This window comes from Sceloporus undulatus, chromosome 1, assembly GCF_019175285.1.
Source record: "Sceloporus undulatus isolate JIND9_A2432 ecotype Alabama chromosome 1, SceUnd_v1.1, whole genome shotgun sequence".
Taxonomy (NCBI): domain Eukaryota; kingdom Metazoa; phylum Chordata; class Lepidosauria; order Squamata; family Phrynosomatidae; genus Sceloporus; species Sceloporus undulatus.
The window spans coordinates 249,595,596-249,611,704 of NC_056522.1; the positions used below are offsets into that span (position 1 = coordinate 249,595,596).

Below are 16,109 nucleotides of genomic sequence, written 5' to 3' on the forward strand. Positions count from 1 at the left end.
CCGGGCCGGGCGTTGCTAGGCAACCGCCGGGCGACGCCATTTTCTGGAGCCTGCGCCCATCAGTGGCTTCCCTTCTCCTCCCGTCCTCTTCTTCTTCCCGAAGGGAGGAGTGTCGTCTCTCGTCGTCGCCCTTTGCCAAGACCCGGAGGCGGCGTAAGCCATGGAGGCCCGGCGGATGGGGGCGAGGGGGTGGGAGGAAGCGCTAAGCGCTAAGGCTGGTCCACACTGGAGGAATAGCCTGGTTTGGCACCGCTTTCACTGCCTTGGGGTACAGACACTGTGGGTTGAGAGGAAGGGATTTACATGTTAATAATAGATTGCACAGATTAACATGGAATCACTCCTCCCCACCCAGGGTCACGCATTTTATATATATATATATATATATATACACACCCCTCTCTCTTCCATGCCAGCATTCTCTGAAGATGCCAGATGCCACAGATGCTGGCGAAACGTCAGGAAGAAACTCTTCCAGAACATGGCCTCATAGCCTGAATAACCAACCCACAGACAACTATGGATGCTACAACCCCTAGTTGCGTCAAGCCCTAGGGCTGGCCTCTCCCTCCCTGGCCCCATTTCACACCACACAGGAGCCTAAGGTTACTCCCTTGGAAAAAACATCATTGAAACTAAAATCCATACAATGAATATTATACAATGCGTAATTCCATATATATATATTCTATATATTCTATTACAACTTTCCTGAATATCTGTTACATGCCAGAGCCATTTCCCCTTCTGTTCCATCCAAAGGCTCGGTTCCTCTCCTGGAGGTAATCTTCCGTCTTCTTTCCTCAATGAATTCTTTCCAGTCACTCCTTTTCCATAATCCCTTCTTTTTTACTTTCAGTCTGCTTGTCAATTGATCATTAATCGCTAGTTTCCCTTTATACCACTCCTCCAACTGCACAGTTATTTTCGTTTTTGGTATAATTAATCTCGCTGCTGTAATCAAATTTGTTATCAAATCATTTCCCCCTTTTCCCCATTTCTCTGAGTTATATACCGATAGCAATACTATATTCGGACTCCCGTCTGCTAATGCTACTCCTAAATCCTGGTTCCCATAGACCACTCTGAATGTCATGCTCATAGTTGCGACATAAACAACTAGCACAGTTAAAATTATACCTTCAGGTCACAGTTTTCATACGTACAACCAGGTGTGTTTACTTATACATAGTGAAGAATTGGCTGATATGTGATGTTTTTTCAAGATTTTTTTAAAATAAATTTTTTTAATTTAATTTTTTTAAAAATGTAAAATTTTTGAAATTTGAAATTTTAATTTTAAAAAACCCGGAGGTTTCTCCTTTCTCCTCCCACTGAGGTCCACCCCAATCCCACCATCTCTTAAAGCATTTTAAGGGAGCCAGATTAATGCCATGGGCCATTTCAGCCAAAAGGTAGGTACTTGAAGAGAGGTAGTGACACCCCCCCTTTAAGGTGTCACTTGGTGTGGTCCCCACCTGCTTAGTGACAGCAATGTTTTCTAATCTCTTACTTGGATGGATCTAGATGGAGTTTACTTCTGAGAAGACGATTGCACAATCATATACAGTTGCCCCTCTGTTTTCACAGACTTCAGAGCCACGACCCTCGCTTACTCGCAAGGAGCAAATGGAGAGGGTTAAAATGGGGAGCGTGCCTGCAGCCGCTCACAAGCACCCCCTCATTCAATCCTATGGGACTTGAATACCTGCGAGTTTCCATTTTCACAGGGAATCCGGAACAGATCCCCCATGAAAACGGAGGGCTGACCGTAGTCAAAACAAAGGAATCTCGTGGGGCATACACTTAAAGCGTTTAAGACTAAAGCATTATTCTTTCCCCCTCCTTCTATTGCTGCTTTTACTCCTTCTGTTTTTCAGATTAAATGCTAACACAACTATTTATTTCACAGCAACAAATCCCAATTAGCTTAGTGGGATTGTCTAGTCCTCCATGGCAGCCCTCTTCAAGTTGCTTGTAGTGGGAGCAATTATATGATTGCAGCCGTCCATCGGCTTGTTAGGAAAGAAACTGAGGCCTCCTGATGTAGGTATTGAAGGGGAGTCAGCCCTAGAGACTGCCTCAGCCATCATGGCAATAGTGGTCTCATGGGCAACCTCTCCTATAAAACCTTGTTCTGAACAAGTATCCCTTCACTGTGAGGCAGAAGTATTTGTCAGGCTCTCCGAAGAGCAGTATGACAGGGCTCTGCACAAAAAAAGTGGCAGGCAGCAGAAGGGGCCATCTTGATGGTGGGGTATATGTACAATTTGCCATCTCAAAATCTACTACCTATTGATGTATGAATGAATGCCAGCAAGAGGGTAGCACAGAAAAGGGCAAAATTGTAAGCGGCTGAATTTCTGCATTTTCAGGTTAACACCCATTCGTCTTCCCACATTCCTATCATGGAGCGGTATCATGTGTTGGAGATGATTGGAGAAGGCTCTTTTGGAAGGGTATATAAAGGACGCCGTAAATACAGCACACAGGTAAGAGCAGAATGGAAGAGTGGGATGGTCATCAACAGCGAGACGACGTAAGAAATGCAGTAGGTGTTAATCCATAATTCATCTTTCAGGCAGAGAAATAGGACATGTTTTCAGCTCCCCTCCTGCTTTTCTTTTCTTTTTTAAAACTGACAGATAGTGGCCTTGAAGTTTATCCCCAAAGTGGGCCGGTCACAGAAAGAACTGAAGAATTTACAGCGAGAGATTGAGATCATGAGGGGGCTTCATCATCCCAATATTGTCCAGATGCTTGACAGTTTTGACACAGATAAGGAGGTGAGATATTTGCTTGAATGGAGATGAGGCAAGGAGTGTACATAGCAGACCATAAGGAAAGATCTAAAAAGGTGCTTCATTTTGCTCAGCAAATTTCATGATGTATGGTGTTTCAGTTGTGAGGTCTTAGCAGGAGTGGACCAGGCACTAGCAATTTTGATGACAGCTGCCTAAATTACAAACCTTTTCCTGATGGCTAGATTGCCATGTTAGGCCTATTGGCTCATAAGGCTGCATCTGGCACTTATCCTGCATCACAGTGGCATTGTCCCAAATAGCCACCTATGAGTTTTGACCACTTCCTAGGTATCATTGCCAGTTAAGTCATCAGAATGTGTTCATACCTGTTGAACTCTTTTCTTTTGAACAGTGGAGATGCACTAGTTATAGTATTGCCCCTTCCTATTGCTATCATTGGTCTTCTGGTCTGATTTTCATCTTCCAGGTGGTGGTAGTGACAGATTATGCTGAGGGGGAACTCTTTCAGATCCTTGAGGATGATGGGAATTTGCCTGAGGATCAGGTAAGTGATTTAAAGGGAGACAGTGGCCAAGCAGGCATTTGGACAAGCAGACCAATATCAAAAGTAATAGCATATACATTGGCCACATCCTGCTAGGCCATGAGTCCTCACCTGTGAACTTGGTATAAGTCTTTTGGATTTCCTAGATAATGATTAAGGTGTCATAATGGTAGAGATGGACAAATGTTGTCCTGGTTGTCACAAAACAAAAAGGAAGATTCTGGAAACCTAGAACTGTAAGTCTTACTTTGATTCCAAGAATGATAATAAAAACATATGAAATTATTAGATCTGTTATTATTTTGATGATAATGTAGTAATTAGTATAAAGTAAGTGGTTTTTTTCCTAAGTGTCAAGGTCACAAATTCTTTCTCAGGTTCAGGTTATTGCCTCCCAGTTAGTCTCAGCACTGTATTACCTGCACTCCCATCGGATCCTCCACCGTGACATGAAACCTCAAAACATCTTATTGGGAAAAGAGGGTGTAATCAAACTCTGTGACTTTGGGTAAGTACCGTAAGATCTTCCATTTCCTATTTTTAAAGTTGTGGAAGCTGAAAGATCTCAGTTGTTTTCATTCTTTTCCGCAAAGGTTTGCCCGTGCAATGAGTATTCACACCATGGTACTGACGTCTATCAAAGGAACACCACTGTATATGTCCCCTGAATTAGTAGAGGAGAAGCCCTATGATCACACAGCTGACCTGTGGTCAGTGGGATGCATCCTGTATGAACTGTATGTGGGGACTCCCCCCTTCTACACTAACAGCATCTTCCAATTGGTCAGCCTGATCATCAAGGACCCTATCAAGTGGCCAGAAAACATGAGCCCTCACTTCAAGGTAGTTTCTATTTACAAATCTTTTGAATTCCATGCAGAGAGTTCAGGGCGCATTTATATGCACAAAGTCCTTATTTTGATTTCAGTATATAAGAATAATTCCTGATAGATCTGCTCAGGGTTAACCATGAAGCATTTTGCTGCAGGGATTTATAATTTTGAGTTTCTCATGGCTAAGTCTCACTTGTATCTGCTACATCATACTGTATGTACTTGTGGTCTGAATTCATTCTCTCCCAGGAAACACGATATCTTTATGTGGATTTCACATATGCTGCTTAATCTTACTCTCCCACTGTCAGTGTCTGATAAACTGTTGTATTTTTTTTAAAAACTCCCTAATTACAAGATGTTTTCGTAATGCTGTTTGTCTCATGTAAATCTGGGCATATAGAATTCAACACAGAATTCAGATTCTGAGATATATTTTGACTCTTGAGAATCCAAATAGGTATGTTTAAATATGAAACAGTGTTCTAGTTCCTTTGGTTCTAGAAAGGAATTTGAAAAGGGTGCCCGTAGTGGCAAACATTCCCATCCTGGTCAGTTTCCTCATCGTTTCAACCCCATTGCCACCATCTCAATGTTTCTATGGACTTATAACTCAGATCTCTCAACATTAGCTTTTAACATAGGTTTGGTGACACTGAACCATAAAGCACAAGCTCTTAGAATCTTAGAGTTGGAAGGGCCATTTAGTCCAACCTTCTGTCATGAAGGAATACAGCGTGCCCTCAGCTTACGCAGAGGATCCATTCCGCCCCCCCCCCCCGCATAAGCTGAATTCCGCACATGCTCAAGCCCCATTGGAATGAATGGGGCTTGTGCATGCAGTGGAGTGGTGGTGTGATGATGCATGTGCGCACGCCCCATTCTTTCCATAGCACTCCTGCCCTCCCAACAGTTCAAAGTTTCAATTACTTCAGTAGGTCCAAATGTATGTATCTCTTCAACATCTTAGAGCTATGACTGGGAGAAACATGTACTCACTAAGAGAGATGCTTTGATTAAAAAAAATACTTTCCAGCAACATTGATTGAGCAGTCCAGTTTTTTAAGGCACAGTATACAATCAGGGATTCAGTATTATTATTTCTTCCTACTGCAGTTTTGAAAGATAGAAACCTAAACATAGGGGAAAAGTTAACATTCTCAGGATTATTATATGTAGGGTTGGATTAAAGAGACTCACATTCACAGTGAAGGAGGTGCATCGCTCTGATGCTCTTCTGCTTAAATTAGTAGATAAGATTGTAAGAAGGCTATGATTACTGTCTAGATATAGAGGTGATCATCTTTCATCTTTTTGTAGAGCTTCTTGCAAGGTTTGCTAATGAAGGACCCTCGCGAGCGTTTGTCCTGGCCAGAGTTGCTATATCACCCCTTCATTGCTGGGCAAGTCATTGGTAAGCATTGACTCTTACCCGTTTCTGCCATTTCTCCCCAATCTGTCTTTTGCATGAACTGAACTGACTACTCCATACAAATCTGCTTCCTGACCTGGACCCTCTCTTGCAGTGATTGATGACACAGCAGATCAGGGCATAGTGAACCCCTTCACCAGCAAATTGCCCCCTGATTTACAAGCTTTGAAAGAGCAGCAGGCACATTCACTTGCCCCTCACAGTGGTGAGTCAAAAATCTTGAGAAAGGCACGGCAGAAGATGGCCCAGGAAGCTCGGAGAAAGGTGAGAGTCATGTAACACTGTCCCTGCAAAGTCCTTTGTGGGTTGATGGGCACAGTCCATTTTACAATCCAGTCTGATCATCTGATGTTTGGCCTTTTACAGGAGAGGGGGAAACCCAAGGCTTCACTTAAAGTAGTAGTTGCCAAAGAGAGTGAAGTGTACCCACATAAGACCTGCCTTGCTGAGACAAATAGTAGCAGAGAGCATCAAGAACTTCCTGACATTGGAGAATGTAAGCCCCATGCTTTAGGAGGAAAAGGAACAGAGTGGGAGCAAAAGGAGCCACTCTCCAAACTTCGGTAAGGATAAGAAGCAGAGGTTGGAGATAGCATGATAAGGATGAGGAGTATAGAGTGGATGCTAGTCTGGCTTCAGTTTCTAATCCCCCTTCTTCATGGACAGAGAAAACTTGATTACACAAGATTATGAACATGAGTTCCCAGAAATACAGCCAGGAAGTTGCAGAACAGAGACCCGAGCAAGATGCAGCATTGATACTGTTGATCTAGAAACTGAGGTGAGAATGTAGCTAGATAGCACAATCCTTTGCTAAAAAGTAAGGAAGTTATTCTGTGTTCTCTTGATCATTGTGATCTTCATTGGTCTTCATGCTTGCTCTTTAGGAGATAGATAGTGATGAAGAGTGGCAACACCTTATAGATGCCACAAATCCCGCACAGATGCAGTTGAGTGCCCCACTGAATCTTTTGGGAGACCCTGCATTTGTTCAACGGGTCAAGGTCCAGCTCAAGGATTCTGGTCAGCAGGTGAGTTGCATACAAAGCCATAAAATTCATACTGTGTTCTGTGGCTAATCTTTCAGAAGCTAAGATAAAAATCTTATAATGATACACACTGATAGAAATATTCTTCAATTGTAAGATTTGCTTTGGTCATTTAGATAGTATTTGCAGGGATAAGACAATCCATAGATGGATACTGAAGGAATGAAGAATGAAGGAAAATCTTATGAACTGATAGGGTGTAGAGGAACTGATGTACAAAGTAGGGACGTGACATATAGATGAGCCCTCCATACAGAATGAAGTTAGGGATAGTAATGTTGTGTAAAGATGTAGTTGAAGACAAAGTGATAGTGGAACCAGTGGTTTGCAAGTTTCTGACGTATTTTATGATTTGAGCTGGTGGTGGGGAATACAGTTACCTCTGGCAGAGTTCTCAGCCTGTATTTACATGAGTTGTATATTAATGTACATTGGTCCTTTCTTTTTCTACAGGTCTTGGAGGGTATGCTTGAGGGAGCATCCCATCTTCGTCTTGCCCTCCATGTCATCAGCAATTTGTTAGGTACCCACTGCGACTCTGAGTTGCTGTGTTTGTTCTGCAATGACATAGGACTGTCACAGTTCCTGGTACAGCTAGTGGGAAGCATTCTGGAGAGTTTTAACGTCAAACAGGTAGTGACTCCTTGGGATAAAAAGTTGTATTCTGAAATATTAAAGCATCTAGGTGAATTTCAGTTAGTTCTTTTGTGCCTGTATCTATAGTACAGTTGTTCCTCCGGATTTGTGGGGGATCCGTTCCAGACCCACCCACCCATGGCGAGTATGAAATTTTGCCAATAATATCTAAGTTCCATTGTTCCCAGTGGCAGCACCATTGGGGACAATGGGACTTGAATATTTCCTTCCTTACCTCCTTCCTGGGAAAGTCACATGGCCCAGAAAATGGTGGGGCCAGCTGCTGCAATGCCGCACCAGCTGAGGAAAGGCTGCATGGCCAGGGAAATGGCCAGGCCAGCTGGATGAAGGCCTTGCCTTGGCCAATGTGGCCTTCTTCCAGCCGGCACAGTCTTTCCTCAGCCGGATCAAGGTCGCACCAGCCGGGAAAACTATAATGCCACCTGGGGGAAGGCCACACCGGCCAGAAGAAGGCCTTGCCTCGGTTGGCGTGGCCTTCTGGCCATCACAGCCTTGCCTTGGCCGGAGCAAGGCCGCATTGGCCAGGAAAACAGCATGCCGGCAGGGACAAGACCACGTCATCTGGAAGATGGCTTTACCTCGGCCAGGGTGGCTTTCTTCTGAGGGTTTACCTCAGCCAGCGCAGTCTTACCTCGGCCAGAGCAAGGGTGCGACCTTTGGGAAAACAGCCATGACAGCTGGAGGAAGGTTGTGTTGACTGGAGGAAGGCCATGTTGGCTGAGGAAAAGCTGCACCAGCTGGAAGAAGGCCGTACCAGCCGTAAGGTAAGGGAGGGAGGGAGCCATGGGCTTGCCATTCGCGAGTAATTGAAACCACGAATGGCAAGCCCATGGATACGGAGGGACAACTGTACTTCCCTTTGTAGCACTAGGAGAACTGCAGGCAAAACATATTTAAATCTATCTTTTTAGAACAGACCTGCAAAATGTAGCAATAGGCAGGGGCCAAACTTAAAATAGGTTGACCTCTTCAGGCTGCAGATAGGGGTGGTGGTGGAGCTGCCTTCGGAGCCCCACCTGACAGCCACCTTGCAAGACACAGAGGACATGGGGGGTGAGGTGGTGCCCTCTCAGTCCCTGGGACTTGGAGCACATGGTGTGTGTGTGTGTGTGTGTGTGTGTGTGTTTGAGAGAGAGAGGTGGTGCCCTCTCAGTCCCTGGGACTTGGAGGACATGGTGTGTGAGTGTGAGGTGGTGCCCTCTTAGTCCTTGGGACTCAGAGGGCATGGGATGGGTGGGTGTGAGGTGGCATCTGAGGGTCACCATAAGTCAGAAACAACTTGAAGGCACAAAACAAGAACAACAACAACAACAAAGCCCCATTAGAAAAGGCAGGGTGATGGAAAGGTTTAAAGTTGGAGACCAGGGTTTGAATCCCCTCTTGGAGCACTGGGTGACCTTGGATAGTCACACTCTCTCAGTCTCAGAAAGATAAGGCAAACCCACTCTGAACATAATCTTGCCAAGAAAATCCCATGCTAGACTCGCCATAAAACGGGAATGATTTAGAAGGCTCATAAAAATCATGCATAGGATTGCCATAAGTCAAAGTTGACCTAGAGGCAGTGAACATCAACAAGATGCTGCTTTTAGGACCCATCCTGGATCTGATGCCTCTTGGGGCAGAAAGCTTAGAGTCTAAACCATCAGGGAGGGTGCTGTGGAGGTGGGAAAACCTCTCGACTCTCTTCCTCACCCACTTTCTTGCCACACTCTCTCAGCCTCTTCTCTCCTCCTCGCCCCATGGATCCGCTAGCTGGCTCCCCCAACATTGCCACAAGTGAGGATGTTAATGTTTGTTGTTATTACTCAACAGACCTCTCCTTGGGCTGCTGTTTCTTCCTGTCCGGGCTCCCTGAGGTTTCTGGGGCAGCAGTGGCACAGCCATAGCAACCAAGTGCCAGGCTAAAGTAGTGGCTGCCCATCTGCCCGCCATCCTCCTCCTCTTCTTCTCCCTGGGCGGTTGCTCAGGAAGCCAGAGAGCTGCAGCTGCCTCACGCCGTTACCATGCAGGGCTCTGGAGGCCTGGGAAGGGGGCCATGCCTTCGGCCGGGTGGGTGAAGGGAAAGACGGAAGAAAACTTGTATCCTCTACATCCCCAGGGGCTGCACAAAATGCTCTGGGTGGCCTCCTGCGGCCCACGGGCTGTATGTTGTGGAGACCTGGTTTAGAAGAAAAAAACATTGGCTAGTAATGCAACATATTTAATTTGCACAATGTTTATTCTATTTGTTACATTTATACCCCACTGTTTCTTCAATTTGTTCAGAAAGTGGCATACCATTTCTATTCTTATCCACTCCCCCCCCCCATTGTAACCATGTGAGGTATGTCAAGCTGACAATGAGTGACAGTCCCAAACTCTGCTGTTAAGTTATATTGCTTAATGGGGATTTGAACATGATTTCTGAAGTCCTCATCCAACATTCTAACCACTGTCCCACACTGGTTCTCTCAAAGTTGACCATAGTGTTAAGGTATCCACAAATTTTCAGCTATTTTAGCCAGAATTGTAGGGAGTGAGGAAGAAAAGGAGATACAGTATGCCCTTGCTATGCATGGAAGATCTGTTCCGGAACCCCCCACAGATAGGAAAAAATGTGACCTTTTCCCATTCTTTTCAATGGGCGTGTGCGCCCACTCAAGCCACCACCTGCATGCATGTGTGCCCATTGAAAAAGCCGGGGCTTGCAGTCTGCAGAAGCTCAAACCGCTGATGGCAAGCCTGCAATTAGCGTGGATACGCTGTACAAGTGGTGGGCAGGGAGTAAAAGATAAGGGATTTACTGGATACTTCAGCACTTGAAGTATATAGTACTTGTATATATGAAACATAGAAACACATAAAATTAAATGAGATTATTTGGAAATTGAACATTTTGTCTGATTCTAGCTTTAGAACTGCATGGAACTTACACTGTTATGCAAAATAGCTTTACCCATAAAGATTTTTTACTGAATCTGGCACAGAATTCATCTTAGTTCATTTAGAGCTTGGTTAGTTTTTCTTTTCTTCATCTTCATAAGGCAGATTATCCCAACTGGGACCAGTTATTCTTGATCATTACTTCTTTCTGTGGGGTATCCAGCCCCTGGGAACACATCGCTCTCTGTCTGTCCCACAGCAGCCCTGGCACATCACACTGCTGACTGACTTAATTGCTGTGATGTCGGTTTTCTTTGCCAGTGATTTCATCCAAGAAGAGTGTGGGGAAAAGCCAAGGTAAGGAACTTGCACAATGAACAGAATATGAAAGGAAACAATATTTAAGAGCACTATGTTTTTATTAAGATGGGGGTGGGGAGGAGAGGTATACAGAGCATGAGCATGGTCAAAGCACCAGCCAGAATCCCTTCCATTCCCCTTATGCTTTGTATTGTGATTAATCTGAAGACTATTATTATTATACTTTATTTATATAGCACTGTAGATTTACACAGGGCTGTACATACAGACCTGTTACAGACTGCCAAAATAAAGCTGCTTTGGGTCTCTTTGGAGGTATGCTGTTTAAATGATGTGTGGGTCCTAAGAGTCCGGAGGTCGCGCCAAAGCCACACTCCATTCCTAAGCACTGGAGGACAGCTTTGGTGTAGCTTTTGGATTCTTAGGACCCATGCATCATTTAAATAGCATACCTCCAAAGAGACCCCAAGCAGCTTTATTTTGGCAGTCTGTAACAGGCCAGTCAGTAAAATTGATAAAAATGAAACCTGCCAAAGGCATACATTCTACAGGATAATAACAAAATACATATAAAAGAATAGATAATAATACAAGATAGAATAAGATAAAATAAATAGGCAACAAGTTAAAAACATCAAATATCTAATTAAATATGAGATAACAATCAGAAAAACAATCACATGATGCCTGAGAATGCTTCCTTGAACAGTATAGTCTTCAACTCAGTTTTGAAACTAGTTAAAGAAATGATGACCCGTGTTCGTGGGGGAAGAAGGTTCCAGAAGTGAGGAACAGCAAGTGAAAAGGGACGAATCTGGGACGGGGCAGTGGAAATCCTTGGCTGGGACAGCAGACCTCTACTACCAGAACGGAGGGCACGAAGGAGAATGTGAGGAGAAAGAAGTTCAGATAAATAAGGAGTGGCCAGCCCATGCAAGGCTTTAAAAGTCAAGAACAGAAGCTTGTACTGAATGTGGTAGGGGACTGGGAGCCAGTGAAGGGATGATCTTAGAGGAGCAACATAGCCAAAGACCTGGACATGGCAGGTTATACCCCCGGGTGGATACAAAGACTGAGCTAGTCAGAGGATGGGGAATTGTTGAGTGTAAGTGCTGAGTTAACTACCATGTTTCATAGCTAAACTCCTGGGTCTCACCTAGCCACCCCTATTGTGGTGTCCTCTAGATGTGTTGAGGTTCAACTTGTATAACCACTAGCTTCAAGGATTACTGGAATCATTGTCCAATATTTATATGGAATTCCTGGTTGGGGAAGGCTGGGTTCAATATATAAACACAGATTTATTTATTTTTTAGTTTGCAGACATTCCAAAGTTCTGCCAGTCACTTCCTTACCCTGTTGCCAGCATTGCTCGCTCAGCCCACAGATCAAGAGGGCAGGCTGCGAGAACAAAGCCTCATGGTAAGGGTCTACTTCTCTGTCTTTTGTGTTATGCACCTTCATCCTGTCCCAGCTCTCTCCTTCATCCCCCTTCTGTAACTTTGCCATTTAGTGCCCTGAACAGTACACATGTACAAGTGGTGCCTGAAAACCCATCTCTTCAAGACTTTTCTCTGTTAAGAGATGGCTTCAAGCCATTGCTGCTGTCCACACTCTTTATCATTTATTAAGCCTGGTTAATTATAGCATTCTGTGTGGTAGGGGTGCCCCAAGAGTCACATTTAAGCTTTGCTGGTGGGCTAGGAACAAGGTTGCCAACAAGCCTCAAAGATATTCCCAGGAATGTTTTACCAAAATCCCCAGAATTGCACAGTATTTACCGGAATATTCAGTCAAAATCCTCAGAAAGAAATTAATTAAATTCCCCGAATTCTGGGGAATTCCCCGGAAATTGGCAGCACTGGCTAGGAACCATATAGGTTTGCACACACACACACACTAAACAATGGGCAATGATGGAGAGGTTTAACATTCCTCTTCCTGTTGAGATCTAGGAATAGTGTGGGAGGGGCATGAAGGAGAAGCCTCACTGTCAATCCTACAGAAATTATTCAGCTTTAGCCTGCATTCCTACTCACTACCTTCAATAAATACAGTTGTATTCACTTGAGAAGATCTGTCTTCAAGTTGAAATCTTCTCTCCCAAGAAAACAAATTTGGAATGTTGCTCTCTCAAAATATCATAATCGCCTTAGAGTCACACAGGTTTTTATAGAGAATTGAAACAGAATAGAGAACAGCTGTGATAGATCTCCATTCTCTGTAGGTCTAAAAGTCTAAGAATGATATTTGTTATGTGAACAGTGATGGGCATAAAGAGTTACGATGCACTGAGAGGATAATTTGGAACCCTTCAATTTCTCAGTGTGAAATAGCTTTTCCAGCTTTTGAATAACTCTCACAGCTCCCTTTTTTGGCTTTATAATTTTCCAATGCTCTTTCCAAAGTGTGGTTATCAAAGGTAAGCACAGCATTTCAGCCCAATGATTAAAAGCACTTATTTAATCCTACTTAATTTTTCTTTGTTCATCTATCCAGTAATCAAATTATTATATATGTATCCCTTTTGTGTCTAAATAGTATACTGAATTCTCAATCAGTTGTTTGCTCAAATCTCTAAGCCCATTACAATTACTCTGATTCCAGCAGCACACATCCAGTGTGTAAAACTGAGGGAGTGTTCCCCTCTTCCAGTTGTGCTCAATTCCCATCTTGAAACAGCAGCTTTTATCTCCTATACTTGCAGTGCTTCACTCATTTGTGTGAGACTATGAATAATGCCTGCCCTTCCACCTCCATCCCCTTCTATACGAGTTTGTTTGAGGATCATTGCCCTCTGCTGGATGCACTCTGTCATGGTGCCAGTTATGAGCAACCCATTCAGGCAGGTAAGATACTGATTTTAGAGGACAATGTAAAATGTTTGGCAAAGCTCTACAAACAAAATATTTCCATTTTTTGATGTGGCTACTCACAACCATTGCATTTCTCGCCATTGTCTGTTTTACCACCTTGTCTTTTAAGTGCCAGTTGGGGATTGCATAATAAAGTTATTCTGTTATTGAGGGCAACTGAAGCAAACTACAAACTAGTGTGAAGCACTGACCTGGGTCCTATTTTAGGGCTCAGGAGAGCAGAGCGTTCACACGCTCCCAAGCCCTTCCGTGCTGTCTGGGCACCATCATGGCTCACCCCCATTCACATGGGCCACCATGATGACATACATGCAGCGCAGCATCCAAATGGCGCCATGTGGATGTCATCATTGCACCTGAGGGCGGCAGTGGCACCCTGCACGCAACCTAAAAAACCCACTGGAAGCGGGTTATATTTAGGCCTTGTGGAGGCCTCACCATTTGGTTGGTGCAGCCTCCATCCAGGATAAAAATGGGCGGCTACAGGCCGCCCTTTCAGGGCGGTCTGTACAGCCCCTAAGTCTCCAGGACCAGATGAACTACATCCAAGGGTATTAAAAGAATTGGCAAATGTAATCTCAGAGACATTGGTAATAATTTTTGAGAACTTCTGGAGAACAGGAGTAGTCCCAGCAAACAGCAGAAGGGGCAAACGTTGTCCCCATCTTCAAAAAGGTAAAAAAGAAGATCCCAATAATTATTTCCCAATTAGTCTGACATCAATACCAGGAAAAATTCCAGAGCAGATCATGAAACAGAGAGTCTGTGAACATTTAGAAAGCAATGCTATTATCACAAGTCAACATGGATTTCTGAGAAACACGTCATGTCAGACTAATCTGATCTCCTTTTTTGATAAAATTACCAGCTTGGTAGACAAAGAAAATGCTGTAGCTATAGCATATCTCAATTTTAGTAAGGCCTTTGACAAGTTTCCCATGACATTCTTAAAAACAAGTTTGTAAAATGTGGGCTAGACAAGGCAACTGTTAAATGGATTTGTAAATGGTTGACCAGCTGAACCCAAAGGGTGCTCAACAATAGTTCCTTTTCATCCTGGAGAGAAGTGACCAGTGGGGTGCCACAGAGTTCTGTCCTGGGCCCAGTGCTATTCAACATCTTTATCAATACTATTCAATATCTTTATCAAACAGAGGCTGGATGGCCATCTGTTGGGTATGCTTTGATTGAGAGTTCCTGCATGGCAGGTAGTTGGACTGAATGGCCCTTGTATCTTCCAATTCTATGATTCTATGATTCAATGACTTGGATGAAGGAAAAGAAGGCATGCTTATCAAATTTGCAGATGACACCAAATTAGGAGGAGTAGCTAACACCCCAGAGGACAGGATCATAATTCAAGAAGACCTGAATAGATTAGAAAGCTGGGCCAAAGCTAACAAAATGAATTTCAACACGGAGAAATATAAGGCACTGCACTTTGGGCAGAAAAATGAAATGCTTAGATATAGGATGGGGAGCACCTGTCTTAACAAGACTATGTGTGAAAGAGATCTAGGAGTCCTAGTACACCACATGAGTCAACAATGTGATGCGGCAGCTAAAAAGGCCAATGCTATTTTAGGATGCATTAATAGAAGTATAGTGTCTGCTATTCTGCTTTGGTCAGGCCTCACCTAAAATACTCTATCCAGTTCTGGGCACCACAATTTCAAACAGGATGGTGAAGGGTCTGGAAACCATACCTTACGCGGAAAGACTTAGGGAGCTGGGTATGTTTAGCCTGTAGAAGAGATGGTTAAGGGGTGATATGATATCCCTATTTAAGTATTTGGTGTCACATTGAGGATGGAGCACGTTTGTTTTCTGCTGCCCCAGAGAATAGAATACAGATGGATGGATGTAAGCCACTGGAAAAGAGATTCCACCTCAACATTAGCAGGAACTTCTTGACATTAAGAGCTGTTCAGCACTGGAACACACTCCCATGGAGTGTGGTGGAGTCTCCTTCCTTGAAGGTCTTTAAACAGAGGCTAGATGGCCATCTGTCAGGGATACTTTGATTGTGATTTCTTACATGGCAGGGGGTTGGACTGAATGGCTCTTGTGGTCTCTTCCAACTCTATGATTCTATGATCCTAGAGAATTCTTCCATACTTCATTTATTCATTTATTTAATTTGCATGTCACCTATCTCTCAGAAAGTGACCCAAGCTGGCTCTCAGATAAAAACATTTAAAAAAAAAATACAATAAAATTTAAAACAGTTACAGTCATCTAAAAAGAGTATAAAATTACATTAAAATATACAAAAGTTAAAGTTAAAAGGCATGACTACTTTGCAGGTGTGTATTTGAGCCAATGCCTACCATTGTCCTGTTTTTGATGCTAGAAGTGAGCTCCGAATGGGGAGGGACTTTTCACCATGTGGAAAAGCATGATTTCTTTATTAATGCAGAAGTCCAATCATCTCCAAAATATTTTGGACCATTAGAAAAGGAAGTAGTAAAACATTTTTTATTTTTTCTGTGAGCTTGAATCACAGCATTCTATTAAATTATTTACTAAGGTACAGAGCTTTGTCAGATGCATTGTTCAGCTTGCATGGTTTTTACTCTTCTTTCTCCCTTCTTTTCTAACAGTGCCCCCAAAAAATACAATGTCAGAGGAGGAGTGGAGTGTACGCACTACCTTCACAGCAGCCCTGGCTGCATCCTGTGTCGTCCCTGTGAGGCACACCATTTCTCAAAAGGCAAAAAATAAGGTTGGAGTTTGCTTAGCTTTTATGATTTTGAGGAATTGGTGT

At 43.6% G+C, this 16,109-nt stretch overlaps 1 protein-coding gene across 1 annotated transcript in view; it reads left to right on the forward strand.

Moving 5' to 3' along the window:
* Nucleotides 1-8: 8 nt before the first annotated feature.
* STK36 (serine/threonine kinase 36) overlaps nt 9-16,109 on the forward strand; it is a 29,696-nt gene continuing 13,595 nt past the window's right edge. The window contains exons 1-16 of the mRNA XM_042453647.1: nt 9-153; nt 2,376-2,492; nt 2,646-2,786; nt 3,232-3,309; nt 3,687-3,817; nt 3,903-4,152; nt 5,463-5,556; nt 5,669-5,838; nt 5,941-6,137; nt 6,241-6,355; nt 6,462-6,605; nt 7,077-7,256; nt 10,405-10,502; nt 11,783-11,888; nt 13,174-13,315; nt 15,946-16,067. Coding sequence (XP_042309581.1) covers nt 2,409-2,492; nt 2,646-2,786; nt 3,232-3,309; nt 3,687-3,817; nt 3,903-4,152; nt 5,463-5,556; nt 5,669-5,838; nt 5,941-6,137; nt 6,241-6,355; nt 6,462-6,605; nt 7,077-7,256; nt 10,405-10,502; nt 11,783-11,888; nt 13,174-13,315; nt 15,946-16,067 — 2,052 coding nt within the window. The 5' untranslated portion in view covers nt 9-153; nt 2,376-2,408. The remainder of the gene's footprint in view (nt 154-2,375; nt 2,493-2,645; nt 2,787-3,231; nt 3,310-3,686; nt 3,818-3,902; nt 4,153-5,462; nt 5,557-5,668; nt 5,839-5,940; nt 6,138-6,240; nt 6,356-6,461; nt 6,606-7,076; nt 7,257-10,404; nt 10,503-11,782; nt 11,889-13,173; nt 13,316-15,945; nt 16,068-16,109) is intronic.